Below are 19,418 nucleotides of genomic sequence, written 5' to 3'. Positions count from 1 at the left end.
TGCAGGGTTTTCAAATTGATGACTTCTGGCACTTGCAGTGAAATGAAATTGACGGGTGACAATGACAATGTGGGTGGCGATGGAAAAGCAATTTTAATTTGGAGTGAGGACATTTTTATCTTAATAATTATTTAAACAAAATAAAATAGTTACAACGAAGGTTTAAAGTTTCTAACCATTTTAATTGAATATAAAAGGCTTTTTTTGTTTTAAAAATAAATAATTATAATTATAATTATAATAAAATTATAAAGAACACTTTAATAATTCACGATTCAAATGGGTTTAAACACAAATTAACCTTTATATTAACTTGAGAATTCGAATTCTAACTACTAATGAGAAAGTGAGATATAAAGAACACTTTCAAATGTAAACTTTAAACATTTGATATGTATTAATATTTTTTAATTTAAAATTTTAACTTAATTTTTTTGATAATAAAAAATTTCACCTAAGTTAGTGTTTTATATTAAAATCGAATTAATTATATTAAATAAAATAAATTTTAAATTTAATAATTAATTTAATAATTATTAAAAAATATTTTTAATTTGACATCGCCCCTTGTGTTTCTACAAAAAGAAATAAAATAAATTTCATTTTTCTTCTTAGCCGCCAAATCTATCACTGTCTCTCTCTTTATAAGTCCATCTATTAAAAAGAGAAGGTTGCATTTACATTTCCTTTTTTTTTTTGGCTTGAAAGTAAAAATTAATAATTGAACGAAAAGGAAGATCCTTACATGGATTGCCGGGGCCCATGTATCATATGCGTGTGTCAGTCAGTGTTATCCACAGACTTCTTATTATAGGACAAAGGGTAGTTTTGTCCATTCGTAATTTCTAATGAAAAGGCACTGAAACCGTCAAATTTTAGATTTGATATATCTATCAAGCATATATATTTATAAAAGCTTTACTTTTACTCAGAACAGAGTCAATTGGCTAAATAAGCCCGAGGATTCTGTAGACATATTTCGAGGGACAGGCTTCAATCATTTACGACGATGTCATGGGATCTGAGGCCAGGGTGTGAGGGGAGCACAACACCAGCGCCTTCGGTACACTCGTGGGTATATTTTAAGGGTATTTGAGTAATTTTATATATTACATGAATAACATATGATAAGACTACATGTTTGTACATGGGTTGCAAGGGCAGTAGTGTAACCGCCTGAAGGGTATGACCTTGAGAGATAGCATTACTTTCCATTCCTTTAAGCATTGGACATTAATGGATGGTCAAGAAATGTGATAGTCAACGAAATATGCTACTAGGAGCATTCTCAATCTCTAGCGATATATTAATGTTAATTAGATTTAAACAACAGAAATTACTTGTATTTTTAGTAGTATAATTAACATTGATCTTCTTATCAAATACAAGAGCCTTAAGGAAAATAGAATTATATGTATAAACGATAAACATAAATAATGATATATCATTATATGATTTAATGATTTTAAAATAGAGTTAAAATAACACACAATCATATAGTGATTTTTCATTATTTATATATAAATTTTTATTATTATTTATACATATAATTTTATTATTAAAAATATCATCTATTTTGTTACCATGATCAAAGATGCCTTAATTCAAAACCTTATCTTTATTTTCACATACCCAATTCTTAATAATTTCCGATTTATCGAAATCATTCATATATACCATATTATCTTCATGAATACCTTGATTGACATTTAATTTAACATGCTCAACCCCTCGTAAATCATCACCATCAACTACATATGTACTTGTTCAACCCTGGTAAACCATCACTAAGAAAACACAATTATTTGAAAAATTCTTGGTTTTCATATTCAATACGAATGTTAAAAAATATCAATTTATTTTCCATGTAGTAAAATATCTTAGAACCCTCACGTGTGTAAAATTCTAAACCCTTTCCTCGCATGTAAACTATCAAACAACCCCTATATATGAAATACCATATAATCCATTAACGTTTTTCTATCGAATCAAATATCATTTCAATAATTTATATCACTCTTGATTATGAAATACTCCTCAAACTTATTAAATAAATTCAATGCATAAAATAAAATACAATTATCAAATAAATAAAATTTTAAAATTTTTTGGATATAACTAATTTTCTTTCTTATTTAAAAATCACAATATTGAAATCAAAGTGAGCGTGAAAAATAAACCTTTTAAAAATTTGTAAAGTTTAGTTGTCCGATTTTATAGAACATTAGTGTTTATGTAGAATGGGTAAAGGCATTTTCATATTTAATTTTAGATTTTAATTATACCTGTGACTACTAAACATTAATTAATTTTGATAAAGGCCCTAATTTTGACTATTTTAATGATTTTTTAAATTTAATGCACAAAACTTGTATTTAGTTTGAATAATATTTTATTGATTGATTACTATGTATAATAATTATTATATTTAATAAAATTAGATAGATATAAATAAATATTAGTATATTATTTTATTTAAATATTTTTATATATAATTATTTTAAAATATTTTTTATGTTAATTATTATATTAATTGAAAATAAAATTCTTTTTATCTTAAAATGTTAATACGTAAGAAAATAATTGTAATAAAATCAATATTATTTTAATAATCTTTTGATATCTAAATTAGAAGTGATAATCAAATTACTATTTATATTATTTATCACATCAAATAATAAAAAATTATTAAAATATTTTATTATTTAATAAACTAAACAAAATAATATCACTAATATAAAATAGATTATCAAAATAATATTTTAATATTAAAAGCAAAACCACTCTCTCTCAATGTAGTAAAATGTGGAATTAAAAAAAAACCCAACAATGCATGTAGCTCCACAAATACCTATTTCATGAATATTTTTTAATTTTGAGGGCTGGCCTCCCTTGGAATGGAAAGGAACAAAATTGAATGCCAGGCAGCTTTTAAAAGTTACCTGTCTCACACATTTTCCCCTTATCTAGGTTTCCATTTTTTTTTTCATTTCAACCACCCCCAAAACTTTTAAAAACTTTAATTGTATCCCCTTTTGAACTTTAGTTTTCAACGTCCTTTCCAATATCCTCTCCGTTCGTCTTCAACTTTCTCTTTTGCTTGAGCCGCGTTGACGTCGGTCCTGTCTTGCTTGAGCTATCCTCTGACAACATGAAATGAGGAAACCCTAAATGGAGGAAAACCCAAAAAACATTCTCCACAATTGTCCATTTTCGACGATTCCTAACCAAACGCACAAACCATTCCCACGATTCTCGACCAAACCCATAAAAGAGTGTGATAAAGGTCTCTTTGTCTTTTCGTCACACGGTGTGATGAAGAGATCTTCATCTCTTCGTCACATCGTAGTTTCTTGTCACCGGAGGATAAATCGGGCAAGGCAAAACCAATATTGGCTTGACTCAAGAAAAGGAAAAAGGGCAAAGATGCAAAGAGAGGACGTCAGAAAGTGAAATTCAAAAAGGGGGTGAAATTGAAGTTTTTAAAAATTCTGAGAGATGACTGCAAATGGGAATAGAAATCCTAGAAAGGGGGGATATAATGAATTATATTTTTTACTCTTAACCCTAATTTAAAATCTTAGTAGAAATTGACTTATAGATAAAACTTTAAATTTTTAAAATTTTTGAAAGTTGATAGATGTGAGTTAAAATACACTATACCTTGGGTAAGTCTTTTGGCCCTCTGAGAATGATTGTGTGGCTCAACTCAACTCTAAAAAATCACCACAAAAATTAACCAGGCATGTGGCCCTGCCTTCCAAATTGCTGTCAATAGTAAAAAGTTTGACAATAATAAGCATTCATCTTCATCAATTCATTACAAATTGTGATTATGCAATTATACCGTTCAAAATTATCATACCCCCAAAATATATGTAAATCATCATAGCAGTTGTAAGTTGTAAACCCACCACACAAACCAAAAGGAAAAAAAATCAATGGCAGAATGCCTATTCCGCTGCTGACATTAAATTATTTGATGCAGTAATTATAGCAACATTTATTGAATTTAAAGTTTTACTTATTCGGTATACTTGGTTTAACCTTGAAAAGATGGTCCCACTTAAGTAGGATTGTTAACAAAAAATAATAACAATAATGCCTATTCCAAACTATTCATCTATTTGGTGACCACAATTCAACACAAAATGAGGTACTCAATCCTCCAAAACAATCTCAAATCATTAACTACATGGAAGCTCAAAATGAAAAACATGCTTTCAAAATGAAAAACATGATATTTCACATCCTCAATAATCAAGGGATTAATAGAGAAGAAGCTCAAAATGTACAAAACAGTGAGGTTACATCCTTCCAAAGTTTTCTTCTTTAGATACACACAAATCCACAAAATCCAAGAAAATCTTTACCCACTTTAGAAAGAAACATATACATTGTTTAAAGATGGCAATAAAAACTCTTTTTATCAAAGCATAGTGAGATTAAAGTTTAGAATCTTGACAATGAACACGATGGTGATCAAATCATCCACAAAAATCTTACACAAGGAAAAAGGCAAATCTAACCCAACACATAATAAATTGAGCAAAGCAAAATATAACCAAAATTGGCATGATTTCAGTACCCAAGACCCAATCCCCCAAATACTAATCTCCAATATCTAATAACATGAAAAATCCAATAACAAAAACAGAAAGAAAAATTGACAAAAACTTGGCCAAGTTCAACAGTAATTCCTTTTTCTGGTAAGATATTTATGAAGGGACAAGATTGATTCATTTATTCACTGATTAATTTGATTGAAAGTTGATATTCATCATCATCATCATTCATCCAATATCCATATTTGAAGCTCCTCCATTAATTCCATAACCCCAATTATCTAAACTCCCCTACAAAACAAATCCCACCTCATCCCATCATACCAAACAAGATTAAGATAAAGAAACCAAAATCATCCATCCATTCTTGAAAATTAAGTAAAACTACTAAGAAGAGAGTGGGCGAGGTGGAGGCAACAGTTGATGAAGATTCTGATTCTGCCCTCCTCCTCTCAATATAAATGGATGCAGCAACAACTGCGCGGCCGTCCACCGCCTATGAGGATCCCTCTGTAAACAACACGCTATAAAATTCCTAAAGTCCCTGGACGCCGTTGGAGGCGCCTCCGGCGGTTGAGACATACATATTGCCATCATCAAACTCGCCCAATCCCCTTGCCGCCCCACTGAAAATGGAAACCTTCCCAAATAGAACTCCAATATACTAACCCCCAAACTCCATATATCTCCGGCGTATGCATCGTACTTCCCCTGATTCAAATCCGTATTGATCCTCTCTGGACTCATGTAGGCTATTGTCCCCACTGAAGAATTACACGGATCCATCGTTTGTTCCAAGATTCTACTCACCCCAAAATCGGCAATTTTCACAACATTTCTTGAATTTATCAACAAATTCGAAGGTTTTATGTCCCGATGAACAATGTGACGTCGATGTAAATACGATAATCCACTTAGGACTTGTTTAGCGAGATCTGAAAGTATGTGTTCGTCTACAATTCGTGAGCCTTCTAGAGAGCCGCGGTCCATGAACTCTAAAAGGACCTGGATTTCGCCGTTGTGATCGAACATGTCGTGGCACTTGACCACGTTGGGGTGATCGACGTCGCGAAGGATCTCAATCTCCCGCAAGATCTGACGGCGAAAGGCCTCTTCGTGGTAGCCATAGATCACTTTGAGAGCGAACACGCGCGAGGTCGGCCGGTGAACGACTTTGTAAACAGTACCTCCACATCCACTCCCGACTCGGTTGAGTCGTTCGAGTTCATTCAAACTCATCGCTATGTTGTTGTTCTGACTCGTTGACGGAGCTGAGTTAGGCGGAAGAGGAAGCGGCACCGCGCGAGCCGTGTCCCGTTGAGGTATTGGTATGGTTAGGTCCCGCCGCCGCCGCGGAATTCGCCCATTATCCGAAAATCCCGAGGACGAAGACGGTGCTCCCGTCGCAGACGGTGGTGATTGAATCGGCTTCATAATCAGACCAAAATGAGCAATTTTCGTTGCGTTTTGAAAAAATTTTTGGTCAAATAAACGAATTGAAGAAACAAAATTTAAAGACCCAACAAGATTTAGAGCTGGATTTGAAGATATTACTGTGAAAAATTCACGTCAAAACAAAAGGCGAAACAGGGGAAGAAGATTTCGCCCGAATCGTGAAAAATCGTTGAGTTGAGTTAGAGAGAATGAAATGAAATTGAAGGAATTTTAAAGAGAGAAATAATTAAATAAATGGGGGAAAAGATGGTCAAGTTCAATTTGAGGCTGCAATCAAAAGAGGAAATCGAGATTTCAGCGGGGGTTGACGTGAAGGGCTAGAACGTGTCAGTCACGTGTCTGTTCGATTGGGAGTTGGGGGACTGTGAGATTGTGATTGGTGGAAATGCGCGTGAGAAAGAGGTGAATTTTTGTAAGTGGAAAATCAGAAGACAATTCTTTTTAACGTTTTCTAAGAAACAGGAAAATTTGATAAGTAGTTGTTTATGTTATTAAACAAATATAAATGGGAGTCTCCAATAAGTTGTGTTTCTAAAATTATTAGCATGCTATGTTGACAATTTTTTTTTTTTAAGATATAAAAAATAAAGTTTTTTTTACGATAAAATTTTATTTAAATTAAATTGTTTACTCAAAATAAATTCATATTTAGGAAAAATTTAAATCTAATAATTAATTTTATAATTACTTAAATTAAAATTTTAATTTTAAAATATTATTGAAATAGATTTAAACTCTTATTTTTTTGTATTCAGAATCTCTTTTTTCACAACTCAAACTATTTCTTACACTAAAATAAATAAAGTTTTTTTTAATGAAAACCTTTTTAGAGTCGAATCTCTCCTTCAAGGTTTTGTAATCATATTAAACAAGTCAAATTTTAAGTTTAATGACTAATTTTATAATTACTGTATAAAAATTGAGCAAATCAAACTCTGTTCTAATATTAATCTCACAATTATCATATCAATTAAGTCAATTTTAATTTTGATATCGATTTATCGAATCGTCTACCCAAAACCTCTTTCTCGAACCTCTTTCCCCGAATATTCTCAGTTAACACTACCCAAATTACCGTTGGAGTTTCTAAAATAAATTAAGTTTTTAGCAGAGAATTGTAAAGCTAATAGTTAGGTGGGTTGGATTAGACAGGCAGGCTTGTCCTAAACATAATCTAGACAGGTTGCTTTGAAAACTGATGCCCTCATTATCGTGAACATATAAAATTGAGTTGTATTTTCAAACTCAATTGAGAAATGAGTTGGAGGATGCCAATGCCGAGAGGTATTATCGGATCTTAGTGTTTTCTTTCATTTTATATTTAAAAAAAAAAATTGAATAAAAAAAATAACAAAACGTAAAATTATTGATATCCAATCTATCTATTGAAAGTAAAATTAAAAATGTCATTAATATTTTACTTAATGTTAATTGGCCAAAGGACTATTTCCCACCTAAGGTATGCTGCAATATCAAGTGTCCCCCTTTTATCTATGATAACACCAAATGCTCACCCATTAGCAGTTAAAATTAACGGCAGTAAGGAAAAAATCGTCATTTTCTCTATAATATTAAAAATACACTAAAATATAATCTCTTTTTATCCTTCTAAACTTTAAAAACTAAAAGTTTCTTTCGACCTAAGTTTTAAAAAATGGCAATTTCACCATAAGTTTTCGTTTTAAAATCTTCGGCGTCATCTCTGGCTCCATTGCTGGCGGCTTCTCCCTCTGACAGTCTCTTTCCTCCTATTTGGAGGCCTAATCGGCATCAAACGCCCGATCTATGTCTTCCTAGACGAAGACGACAGCTTCGTCTTTGTCTTCCACCGCTCTTCCGACGCCGATCGGATGTTCAAATGGGAGGAAAGAGATCGGAAGGAGAGGATGTTTCGGAAGGGAGAGGTCGCACGCAATGAAGTTGAAGATTTCAAGACGAAACCCTGGGGTGAAATTGCATTTTTTTAAAATTTAGGTTGGGGGAAATTTTCAGTTTTTAAAGTTTAGGGGGGTAAAATGAAATAAAATTTCAAGAGGTTACAGTTCCGTTAATTTTAACTGTTGATGGGTGGACATTTGGTGTTATCATAGATAAGAGGGGGACACTTGACATTGCAGCATACCTTGGGTGAGAAATAGTCCTTTGGCCATGTTAATTTTATTATTTTAGTAACAATACTATACGTACCCATTTTGAAGATATAAATAGGTATATATTTATATATATCATTATATGATTAAGTATTACTTTATTCTTAATTCAAAATTATTCAATAATATAGTGACATATATCGAATGTATATCTATTTGTATATTCAAAATAGGTATGTAAATTTTATTGATTATAAAAAGTCCGTCTCATTTTTGTGGTATGGGGGTGACAAAGCCAAACAAAAATTATGCTTCTTGATTCAAGCAAGGCTGAGTTAAAGATGAACCGTCTAAGCATGTAAATACATTAAGTCTGGACTTGCTTGATTAAATCTTAAAAAATGCATGTAGGATTGAATTTGATTTGAGTTACTCAAACTCAAATCGCAGTTTAGATCGAATAAATTGAGTTCAAGTTAAAGATTGAGTTTGTTTCATAAATGAATTGAGTTTAAATCAATTTCAAGTTAGCCCTTCTTCGATTTTGATTCAAACAAAAATTCAAATTTATGGCTTTCACCTGTTAATTCTTAGAGATATTCTTCATATTTACACAGATTGAAAGTTCTATGTGTCTAGTTTCATACGCTTCGAACGATTTGTGAATCAAAGTATTTTTAGCGGAAGTTATGACCGTTTAAGCGAAAAAAAGGGTCATTCTGTCTATGAGAATACTAAATTACCTTAGAATTTTTGAGTTCCTTGTTCCACAAGGAAACTTAATAGGATGGGTAAGAAAGATTACTATTTACCATGGGTCAACTTAAGATGGAAATTCCATCTCTGGTTTCATATGACTTTAAATGGTTTGCGAATCAAAGTTTTCTAGTTTTTTGGTAATTGGTTGTACTCGTATTGATTGAATAGATAAATTTAAAGTATATTAAAGATTTAATCTAAGTTTTCTCTTTGAATTTTTTAATGATTAATCAATTTTACTAATTATTAGAGTATTTTTAGATGAAGTTACGATAGTTTAAGTAAATAAAAGATTACTCTACTAAATTTGAATGAGAATGCAAAATTACTCAATAGATTTTCTCAAAGGTTTTTTTCTTGTTCATCAAGGAGAAGAAAATAAGAATCAATATGAAGAAAAACATACAACTTTATAATTTTTAATAAAATTTTCATTTAAGGATTACCAAAATTGATAAAATATTAGAATTTTTAAAAAGAATATCTACGCTCGAATCTCTATCACACTTATAAATATTTATAAAATTCTAATTTATCTGAATTAAATCAGTGTAACTCGGATTTAACCATCCACCCTTATAAACTAAGTTTTCCTTTTTCTGAACTCCATGGTATAAAAAACCTTACCGACTAAGTTTTCCCCTTTCTTGAACTTTCATGGTATAAAGAACCTTATAGACTAAGTTTTCCTCTTTTCGGTACTTTATGTTATGAAGGACCTCAATTATGAGGAACTAGATTATTCAAGCAACGATATTCTTTGATTTATTATTAAAATAATTAGTTTGTTTCTTTTTAAGTTTTAGTTTGATTATCACCCCTTTTTTTAAATAAATTAATTAACAATAAGGTTGAGTGGTTAAGTACAGACATTGAAACCCAATCTCCATAAATTCCAAGGAAATCTTGACCTGCCAAAAAACTGGTTGAGTGGTTAAGGCCTTTGATTTAATCAAAGAGGTAAGGATTCAACTACAGTGGAGGCCACCAACTGGAGACACCATATCCTAAAAGTTCTTAGACTATAAAGACAGAATAAAACACCACATATAAACAAATTATATAAACTTACATGTACAAACTAAGGTGGCAACATGTGATTATGTGATGTGACTGTTTATTTTTTCTCTCACTTCAAAACTTTCAGATTAGATGCTTTCACCTTAGTTTATATAATATTTGACTGTAGTGTTGGAGGGAGGTCCCGGTTCAGAATTTGGTGAACGCATAAGTAAAGAGTAGGATTTCTGAGACTTGAAAAGGAATTACTGAGTAATGCTAGATAAATGGTCTAATAGGAAAATTATCCATCTTTTCTTTTTACAATATAACTAGCCATCTGAGTCAACATGGACAAAAAAACTTGCTGCAACTATGAGGTAGCCTAGAATAAGCATCAAGCCTTTAAAATAGTTTGAAGTCCCTTCCTGCAATGAAAAAGGCAACAATTTAGCAGTGGTGCATTGCATGTTAGCCATAGCAGATTCTCCTTGATTATGAAATATTTAAGCTAAAACTCCTGATGCATTGAACTATAATAAGATTGAACGTAACAAGAAAAAGTTATCTAGAGGAGGCAAAAGTCATATCAGACATGGCAACAAACCTGCAACATAAATGCCACCACTAGCACAGTTATAAAGAGAGTAGCAGTCTCAAAGAGTTGGAAATTTAAGTCCATTGGTTGTCCCATGAACCACCCAACAACTACACAGAAGGGTATCTACAATTGTCAGAAGCAATATGGTTGTTAGTCATTTATATTAACCAAAAACCAATCACCCTCTGCAATTTTCAAAACTTGGAAGTCTTCTACAGCTTTTTGTATAAAATTTAGTGAAAAAACTCCAGCAGATCTTATGAATGTAAATAAATTGATTTGGGTTGCTCAAGGTTACTCTTTGGCAGTACAATTCTCCAATTAGCAAATATTCATTAACAATTAAAATCTTACCACAAACATTGATATCTGAATAGATGATCCTATAGCAACTCCAAGTGTGAGGTCCTGTAGAAACATTGCGTTTGATCAATCATTTATTTAAAAGATAGAAAGAAAAATATTGTACCTCCATTAAGCAGAGTAAACTGTCTATGCACTCACCAGCTTATCCTTCATGGCAAACATAATTGCACTTCCATGCTCAGCAGCATTTCCTACAATTGGAAGGAGGATGACACTAATGAATGCCACAGGCATGTTCCAAGAGTCAGATGCTCCCTGCAGAGAACCAGAAATGCAGTTATATCAATGATTTTTGGACTATTTACTGATGGTGATTCAATGGAAACAGCTGAAGAAAGGCAGAGAAAGATGGGGAAGAAGAAGGAAAGCAGAACGAATGAAAAATTAGGAAGAAAACCAGAACTGTAAATAGAAAGAAGCTCAAACTCTTAACTTATTCAGCTAACTTTGCTACTTAGCCCATATAATACACTAAATTAATTATCTATGCATCATGCCTGAACAAATTGTTTTGTCTACATGGCATTCCTTACTACAAACACATTGTGTTGTCTACATGGCATTTCTTACTACAAACACGTTGTTTTGTCTATGCGGCATTTCTTACTACAAACACGTTGTTTTGTATATGCGACATTGTTTACTATAAATGGAGATAAAAACATCCAGACATAATATGTGATACAAGTTTTGGCAGAGGAATTTTTTTTTTAGGAAAACGTGAGCTGGCTGCTGCAAGAAAAGGGTATAAGAGATCAAATGAAAACTATGATCCATTACATGGAGATAAAGAAGCAAAGGAGGAGAAAAAGACTCAACAATAGATTAAGCTCCTAAACAAAAAAGAACCCTAGTTTGATCCCAATCATAGTAAGACCCAAATTTTAAATGCATAATAATTAGACAATATCCATAAATAAATATTGTTTTACCCAAAATTTAATTATGAAGATATAAAAGGTAAAAAGTTAGATAAAGCATCCTAATAGAAAGTCCAGCAAAGAAATGAAATCTTGCATATCTTCCAACTTTGTCTTCTTTCTTTGTTCACTAATTATATTCTTTCCCTTTTTAAATCCCATCCCTTTCTGCTAAAAACTAATTCAATGTAATGGACAAAGACCAGGTCACATAATCCCTCAGACCAGAGAGAAACTTGTTGAATAACAGAGAAAATTTCCTATTAGATTTTGGTCAAAGTCCTACTTAAAGTAACAACTGAGGATGAGACAGTGGTATGGAAGTGTGGCTATTGCATAAAGTTAGAAAGCAACCAGAAAATTTTTTAAACTTCCTTTTCCCTTTATTTCTTCAGACCAAAAAAAAAAAAAAAAAAAGAGGAAGGTGATTGGACTTTGGGCACTTTAATCTTGTTTTTGGCCATATTCCATGAATCTGGTGAGCTTCTCATATATATTACCATGTAGCCCTTTCTCTCTATTCAATAAAAGTAATAATAAAATAAATAAATAAATAAATTATTCTTTTTGAAAGTATGCCACATAAGATAAAATATGATTTCAAATTTCTAAATCTGCAACTTTCCCAATAACATATGATAATAGAAATAGGAAATTATTGGAACTTAATGAAAATAGAATTTTCAAATATGGTAACTACCTGAGAACTTATGATTAATGTTCCATAGCAATGTCATTCTAGAATCCCACTTTACAATCCTTTGACTGCCACTTTTAAGGCATAATACTGCCTCACTTTGTTATCAATCAAACTTCCAGCAGTTTTTACTACTTCATAAATTTACAAGAGGCATGAATCAACTGCCACAGTTTTGTAATACCGAAATAGTTTGTCTAAACATATCAGAATTTGCTTCGATACAAGCTAATGTTAACTGAAAGAGCCAAGTTTTTATAGCATTTCATCAACCACTAAGGAGGTAAAAACTTTTAGCTTGTTTCCTTTTTCTTTCTAAGACAATAAAATAGATTATGCAAGGAGAAAAAGATATAACAGAAAATATCTGACTAGAATGGTAGGAATAAAAAGATCATAGAATAAGTAAGATGTGAAAGTCACAAGTGAGAGAGAGAGAGAGAAATACATAAAGAAAGGAGGAAAAAAAACCTAAAAAATCAAGAGGGAGCAGAGCAATTTAGTGAAACTTCCCAACGTATTCTCAAACTTTATGCATTCTTCATCTATTCTACCAAATAGAAGCCTTGACATAAAGAACTCTGGACTAATATCACTGCAATACAATATGACTGCAACCGACATTTCCATTTGAAATGTTGGGGAGAAAATAAAACAAAAGATGAAAACAATCTTTTAGTAGTAGAAATTTTTTTTTACTGGCAGTTCAATAAACATTTTAACTTAGTGAAGGCAATACAACCATTTCTAAGTCAATCTACAGAAGGGTTAAAAAAAAACAATAGCTTTCAGTTATGCTGCAAACACACTTTAAGATGCATTTTACCTGGATAGCATCGACAAGGTACCCCGATAATACAGACACCCAAAGAGTCAAAATGGCAAGCCAGCCAATCGCTTCCCAGTGTGTTATTTCAGGAGCCTCATCCTCATCAGAATCTCCATCACTATCCCTCCCCTACAACAATTGCAAAGGTTGATGATTTAGCAATTTGATTTATCTTAGGCTCAAATTTCTAATATAAAACAGAATGACATCAAAGAATAAATTGAAATGTAAGAAATGAAAACAATGGGAATACTGAGGTTACGTATACATCAACAAAAATCTGGTAATACTTCCATATAGAATGTCCTTGGAAAATACTGGTGTCAATGATATTGTAACTTAAATTGAACAATTGTTAAAGGACCCTAACTGTTTACTAATCTGATTGTGAAATAGCACATAAGCCATTGTAAAATAAGTAGCACCTTCACTCACCTCCATGAATATTAAAACATCGTATAGAACAAAAGAAAGGAACAAAAAGTGGATTTAATGGTTTGAACTTCACTTTCAACGAAGTAGCATCACTCTTTGTGATGTCAAAATCTTGAAGGAAACATCAAACTTAAAATTTAAATTAACATGATGATTGACAAAAGAATTAAACCATTATCAAATGAAAACTCCATTCTATAATACACATACTTGAACTCCCAAAGTTGAGAATGGGGAGGAAGCTAACCTCTTCAATCAGATTATAGAGATTAGGTTGACTTTTTAGTTGGAAGAAAAGGTAGCTAGCATATGCAATTAGCATTATGCAGCTGCTGAATCTTGAAAGTGAAAGCTCTGACTTGCCAAAATGCACCTCAGTATGTGTGAAATGAAGCACAGCTGGAAACATAATCCCCATTACAGCCATCAAAAGCAATCCAGAATTCACTACAGCAGCAGCCTGTAACCAGGGTAATTCCAATTTAATATAAATTATACTGCATAGAAATATATAAATGCAAAAATGAACTTTATTTTACAGGAATACTTCATACCTTATTGAAAACCTGAATCTTGCGGTGAATGATTCCCCCAATGAAGAAGGCACATCCAAGAACTAACAACATATTTGATAAGATGGATCCCAACAATGATTGCTGAACAACCCGTATCATCCCATTCTTCAATGCATAAATTGATATTATCATTTCTGTAGCATTGCCAAATGTGGCATTCAAAAGTCCCCCAACTGCATATCCAAAAAAAAAAAAAAAAGTTTAAAGTTTCTTCAATAAATTTTAAGGCACCCTAGGAATGTAAAACTATCAAGGGCTAAGGAGACACAAAAAATTTCTCCAATGGACAGGAAAGGGATCACCTTATTTGGTCAATACCCAGCAACTTTAAAAGAAAAGAAAATAACAATAGCTTTTGATAGAAAATTCAAGATTAATTGTTTGGTAATTTCCTAAATAGAATTCGTTATATAATTGAGGTATCATCATCAAAGTTTTGCATGAAATACATTAAACAAATAAAATTTCAACCGGATACAAAGCTACCACCATATATTAGAGAAAAGGTTTCTCTCTTCTGTGGTGAAAACACAGAATCAGAAGAACTAGATATATTATGCTCTAAATTAGTCACCTAAATAATTCATGAGTATTGACTTTTATGAGCCATTTGGACTGTGAGTAATGGAGAGAGGAGAAACATAAATGGAAAAATTCTTTTATTAGGATATCTATAACAAGAGGAACAAGTACTAGCATTTTTCTTTGGACCCCCTTCATAAAACTTTCCACACATCTAGATTTGAAGAACAGAAATTTAGCTTTGATTTCAATACAAGTACCCCTAAATAAAGAAAAATTAAAAACTTCATTACATTGAATAAATTTTTGTATTACTCTCCAAAGAAAGAACTTCCCTGCACTTCCTATTATTTCTAGTACCTCATAGCTTAAATCACCATACATACTGTTAATGTTATATTATTTACATGAACAATATGGGTTATTAAACTTCAACAACCAGCAATGATCAATCATCATCCACTCTATCTTAATGTATTACTCAACCAAAAGATATAAGGTAACTATTATACCAGTAGGTCCGGTGTAGAAAGCAAGCTGCCTGCAGCAGGACAATAAGCAAATTAGTCTATAAGCATTATCCAAATTCAAATAGGAGATAGGAAAACTCAAACAACAATAGATTAATAACAAACCAATGCTTACTCAGTTGCATAACCCAAACGTTCAGCCAAAGGTGTTATGCCCAATAAGCTGAAGAAGAAGACCCATCCCTAAAATATAGATTATAATGAACATCAAACAATAAAAAATTGAAGAAAGCCATAGTGAATCAGTGAGGATTGAGATTTAAATAACACTGATGTTTGGACATCTGTAGCTTGATAAGAACTCATCATCATATAATCATCCATAATGTCACAATATTATCTTCACAAAAGTAAATGAAAGAAAATGACGGTTCTTTCTTCTACATATCCTAACTGTCAATATTATATTTTTCAAACTAAGAAGATACTAAATGAGATAATCAGCAGATGTGACAAGTCCTTACATGCTTTCTAGTAAGATAATGTAGCAATATTGCTATGGGACCAAAAGGTAATAAGACATTGATCTTTGATTTAAGTATGACAATGTAAACACTAGAGGGAGGCCCCATCCTCATTTGCTTGAGAGTCCATGAGTAGGCGAAATGTCCCCTTGAATACATCTGAGTTGCCTCACAACCAAAAGCATGCACTTTCCTTTCAACTGGTGTTGAGCTGAATGGAATTTCCTCATCAGATTCAAGCTCTACCTTCTCCTCTACAGGCCCCATCATCTGGATGCATGCATACTGAATCAGTCCAACAAAAATGTAAAATCAAGAAAATATACCATGGAAGCTTGAAAAATATTAAATGTATTTCTCCCAGGAAACTATATTTCCTACAACAATAAAAAGATTCAGTCCACTTGGTTGGAATGCCAATACCAATCCATGTTACCATTAAAACTACAAGTGTTTTGTTTTTTTTTTTCTAATTTAATTTTTTAAAAAGTATTTCAGTATTTTTCAGATCATAAAAAGGAATGAAAGGAAATCAGCCATCTCAAACTAGTCAAGTAGTCAAAAACAAGGTTGATCTTTTGCACCAAGGTTCACCATTACAGAATAATAATGCCGTTCTATTTGATATAATCACCATAAGTAGTTTTTCCATGCCTATCTTTTGATCAATCTTTTGATCCCAAACGCATGCAATTTTTGGTCCACATCCAATAGATAAACGCTATGAAAAAATGCACTGTGGTCGAATATTTTTCCTATCTGTAAGTTTAATACATGTATGTATGTATGTATGTATTATGGGTCCTTAACAACAAACTTAAGCAATAGTATAACCATGGTAAGGCTTGGTTGAGATTGAGCCTAGCTCGGATTTTTGAAAAGAAAAATTCATATATAAAAAGTTAACCACAAGTCATTGTAATTTGTCTAAAAAACTCCCAACCTTATTAAAGATTGTGCAAATTCAAACCTTATTAAACAATAAAACATCGTTTGAGTTGTCATTCATCTTTATTTCTCTTCTCAAAAGAATGAGAACAAGTTCAAATCATCCTTTGGAAACTTTATTAAACTTATACCACACTCATGCAATTAACTCTCTCTTTAATATATTGCACATGTTTAAACTAAATTGCATATATGAAAATGATTCAAAATTACCTTCTACTCGCTTGGATTTTTTATAGGACTAGTGTTCTCACTGTTATGATGCAGTTTTGAAACTCTTTTTCCCTAATTGTTGTTAAGCAACCAATTGTGCATGAAAGGTTAATCTTTGATGCATCATAACACACAACTTCAATACTGTCCTACTTTATTAGAATTACGCACATCTCTTCTTTGTTGTCATCGTATTTTAGTTCATTTTCACATAGAACAATTATTTCATTGATAATGCTCATTAACAAGAGTATCTCCCCTCTTTTATTAAGAACATTCTCTTTTGCCATCAATAACCACAACTAAGCTGCACAGGAAAAAAATCTGTCTGATCCATCCTTAAATTAAATTTCTGGCTACACGTCCAAAATTAAATTTCTAGTAATCATCCATACTTAGATCGATATTTCTATCTATTGAAGTCTTTCTATTTCCTAGCTCGGATCAAGCTGCACAGGAGTCTCTTAGAGCTTAAATAGTATGGCTGAAACTTCCCCCACTAACTTAACATTAAGCTTAAGTAAGATGCTTTAAAAAGACCAACAAATCAGTCATTTCACAAAATGATTGAAAAGAACAGACATCAAACTATCAAACCATAAAAAACACTTAAACCCATATAAATAATTCAACAAACCCAGTAAGTACCAACTGATTTGATCACAAATCAATCTCCCGAGGCAAGCAACTAAACAGAGATCATAAAAGCAGAAACCGAAACAACAAGAGGGAAATGAGTCACCTTTTTACGAATTACTTACCAAAAAAAATGAGTTACCTTTAAGGGAGCAGAAGCGAAATATCTGATCAAAGAGAGTGTGATCTAAAAGAGTGATAGGAAAATGATTAAATGAAGCAACTAACTCAATGGCATCAAGTGTACGGCTTTGAGCTGAGGGGACGGCAGGACGAAAGTTCTTAGAAGAAGCGGGTTTGCCATTAAACTTGAATTATTAAATGTTTAAACAAATGCAAATGCCCCCGGCCTCAGGCCTAGTGGATTGGAGAGGATAATGGTGGCTGACTTGTTTGACAACGACAAGGGGTAAATAAACAGAATTGTAAGCATAATTTTCCCACCAATTTTACGTATAAATTATAATATATAATTAAATAATTAAATAATTTAAAATTTAAAATAAAATAATATTTAATTTTATAACAACAAATTATTATTTATGTACACTATATTATTATAAATAAATACAGTTAACAGTGTATTATTTATTATCTAACTACACTGCCCATGCCTGCATTTTTAAACTGACGTAAATACCCTGGTCTTTCCGTCGCAACTTCCAAAATTATGCGTTTATGCTCTTTTTTCTGTTGTCTGGACTACTTGATTTGAAATGATTTAAGAATGTTTTTGAATTAAATTAAAAAAATTTAAAACCAATTCAAAATATTTCAGATTTTAAATACAAATCAAATTAAAAAATAATTTAACTTAATTAAAATTGTAATATAAATTAATTAAAATTATTTATTTTTAAATATATATTATTTAATTAAATTAAAAAAATTAAAATATAATATAAACATATAAAATAAATATTAAAAAATATATAATATATATACAAAATAAAATAAATATGAAAAAAATTATATATATTTAATTACTTATTAAAAAATTCTATCAAATATAATTATATATATTTAAAAAAATATAATTTATCATTTAATTTGCTTTAAAAATCATTCAAACTGTAATCTAAATTAAAAATTATTTTTTAAAAATTTATCAATCTAAACTAAATTATTTTATAAATCAAACTAAACAAAATCATAATTTCTAAACAATTCGATTCAGTTTTATGATTTAAGTTAAACTATGCATATCTCAACTTTTTTCTATGAATGGCATGTATAAAGCACAAAGTATATTATTAATTTGAGATTTTAAATTAAATAATAAAATAATATATATTTACACAATAATATATTATTTATATATTTTTATTTCTTTGAAAAAATAAATTATTTTAATTAATTTTCCTTTATAAAATGGGAAATCTCGGTCAAAGCTTGTTTGGAGTATAGTAATTCGGGCTGTTTAAACTAATTGGACACGGTGAAACATTCAGTCAAAGAGGCAAGCTCGACCCGGCCAAACCATAGTAATCTCCGTATCAATTCCAAGTCCGTTGATTTTGTTATTTTTCTAAGGCCAAATGACTCTTAAACTATGTTGAATTCTCAAAATTTTTTTTATTAACTATGAAAATATTATTTATCTATTTATGAGTAATTAAAATTAACGATAGTAAAAATAAAATTGTTATTTTATATTTAATATTAAAAATAAACTTAAATATGATTTTATTTCCCCCCTAAATTTAAAAAACTAAATTTTCTCCCCTAAGTCAAGTTTGAAAAGATCATATTTTCTCCTTTAGAGTTTAGTTTCCAAACCCCTTCACTTTCTCCAATGTCATCATCGATCGTCT

General features: G+C 31.1%; 2 protein-coding genes across 5 annotated transcripts; both read right to left on the bottom strand.

Annotated features, from left to right (window-relative positions):
- Positions 1-4,677: 4,677 nt before the first annotated feature.
- LOC123218624 (mitogen-activated protein kinase kinase 5-like) lies at positions 4,678-6,458 on the bottom strand. The gene has a single exon (XM_044640133.1). The coding sequence runs from the start codon at positions 5,997-5,999 to the stop codon at positions 4,953-4,955; it is 1,047 nt and encodes a 348-aa protein (XP_044496068.1). The 5' UTR covers positions 6,000-6,458; the 3' UTR covers positions 4,678-4,952.
- Positions 6,459-10,123: 3,665 nt separating this feature from the next.
- Positions 10,124-17,972, bottom strand: LOC123218622 (vacuolar cation/proton exchanger 3-like). Of its 4 annotated transcripts, none has more exons than XM_044640131.1 (11): positions 17,730-17,972; positions 15,808-16,092; positions 15,459-15,526; positions 15,326-15,354; positions 14,271-14,464; positions 13,964-14,176; positions 13,279-13,410; positions 10,974-11,090; positions 10,824-10,877; positions 10,476-10,592; positions 10,124-10,296 (listed from the first exon to the last, which is right to left on the bottom strand). In XM_044640131.1, exons 2-11 carry the CDS (start codon positions 16,075-16,077, stop codon positions 10,201-10,203), a joined length of 1,290 nt encoding a protein of 429 aa, XP_044496066.1. In that variant the 5' UTR covers positions 16,078-16,092; positions 17,730-17,972; the 3' UTR covers positions 10,124-10,200. The 4 variants fall into 4 exon arrangements, with proteins under 4 accessions (XP_044496066.1, XP_044496064.1, XP_044496067.1 ...); XM_044640129.1 differs by having other exon boundaries at positions 15,808-16,077; XM_044640132.1 differs by having other exon boundaries at positions 17,747-17,972.
- Positions 17,973-19,418: the final 1,446 nt, after the last annotated feature.

This window comes from Mangifera indica, chromosome 6, assembly GCF_011075055.1.
Source record: "Mangifera indica cultivar Alphonso chromosome 6, CATAS_Mindica_2.1, whole genome shotgun sequence".
In the NCBI taxonomy this organism is placed as follows: Eukaryota; Viridiplantae; Streptophyta; class Magnoliopsida; order Sapindales; family Anacardiaceae; genus Mangifera; species Mangifera indica.
The sequence above is the reverse complement of the archived record's forward strand: the minus strand, read 5'-3'. Positions and strand labels throughout refer to the sequence as shown.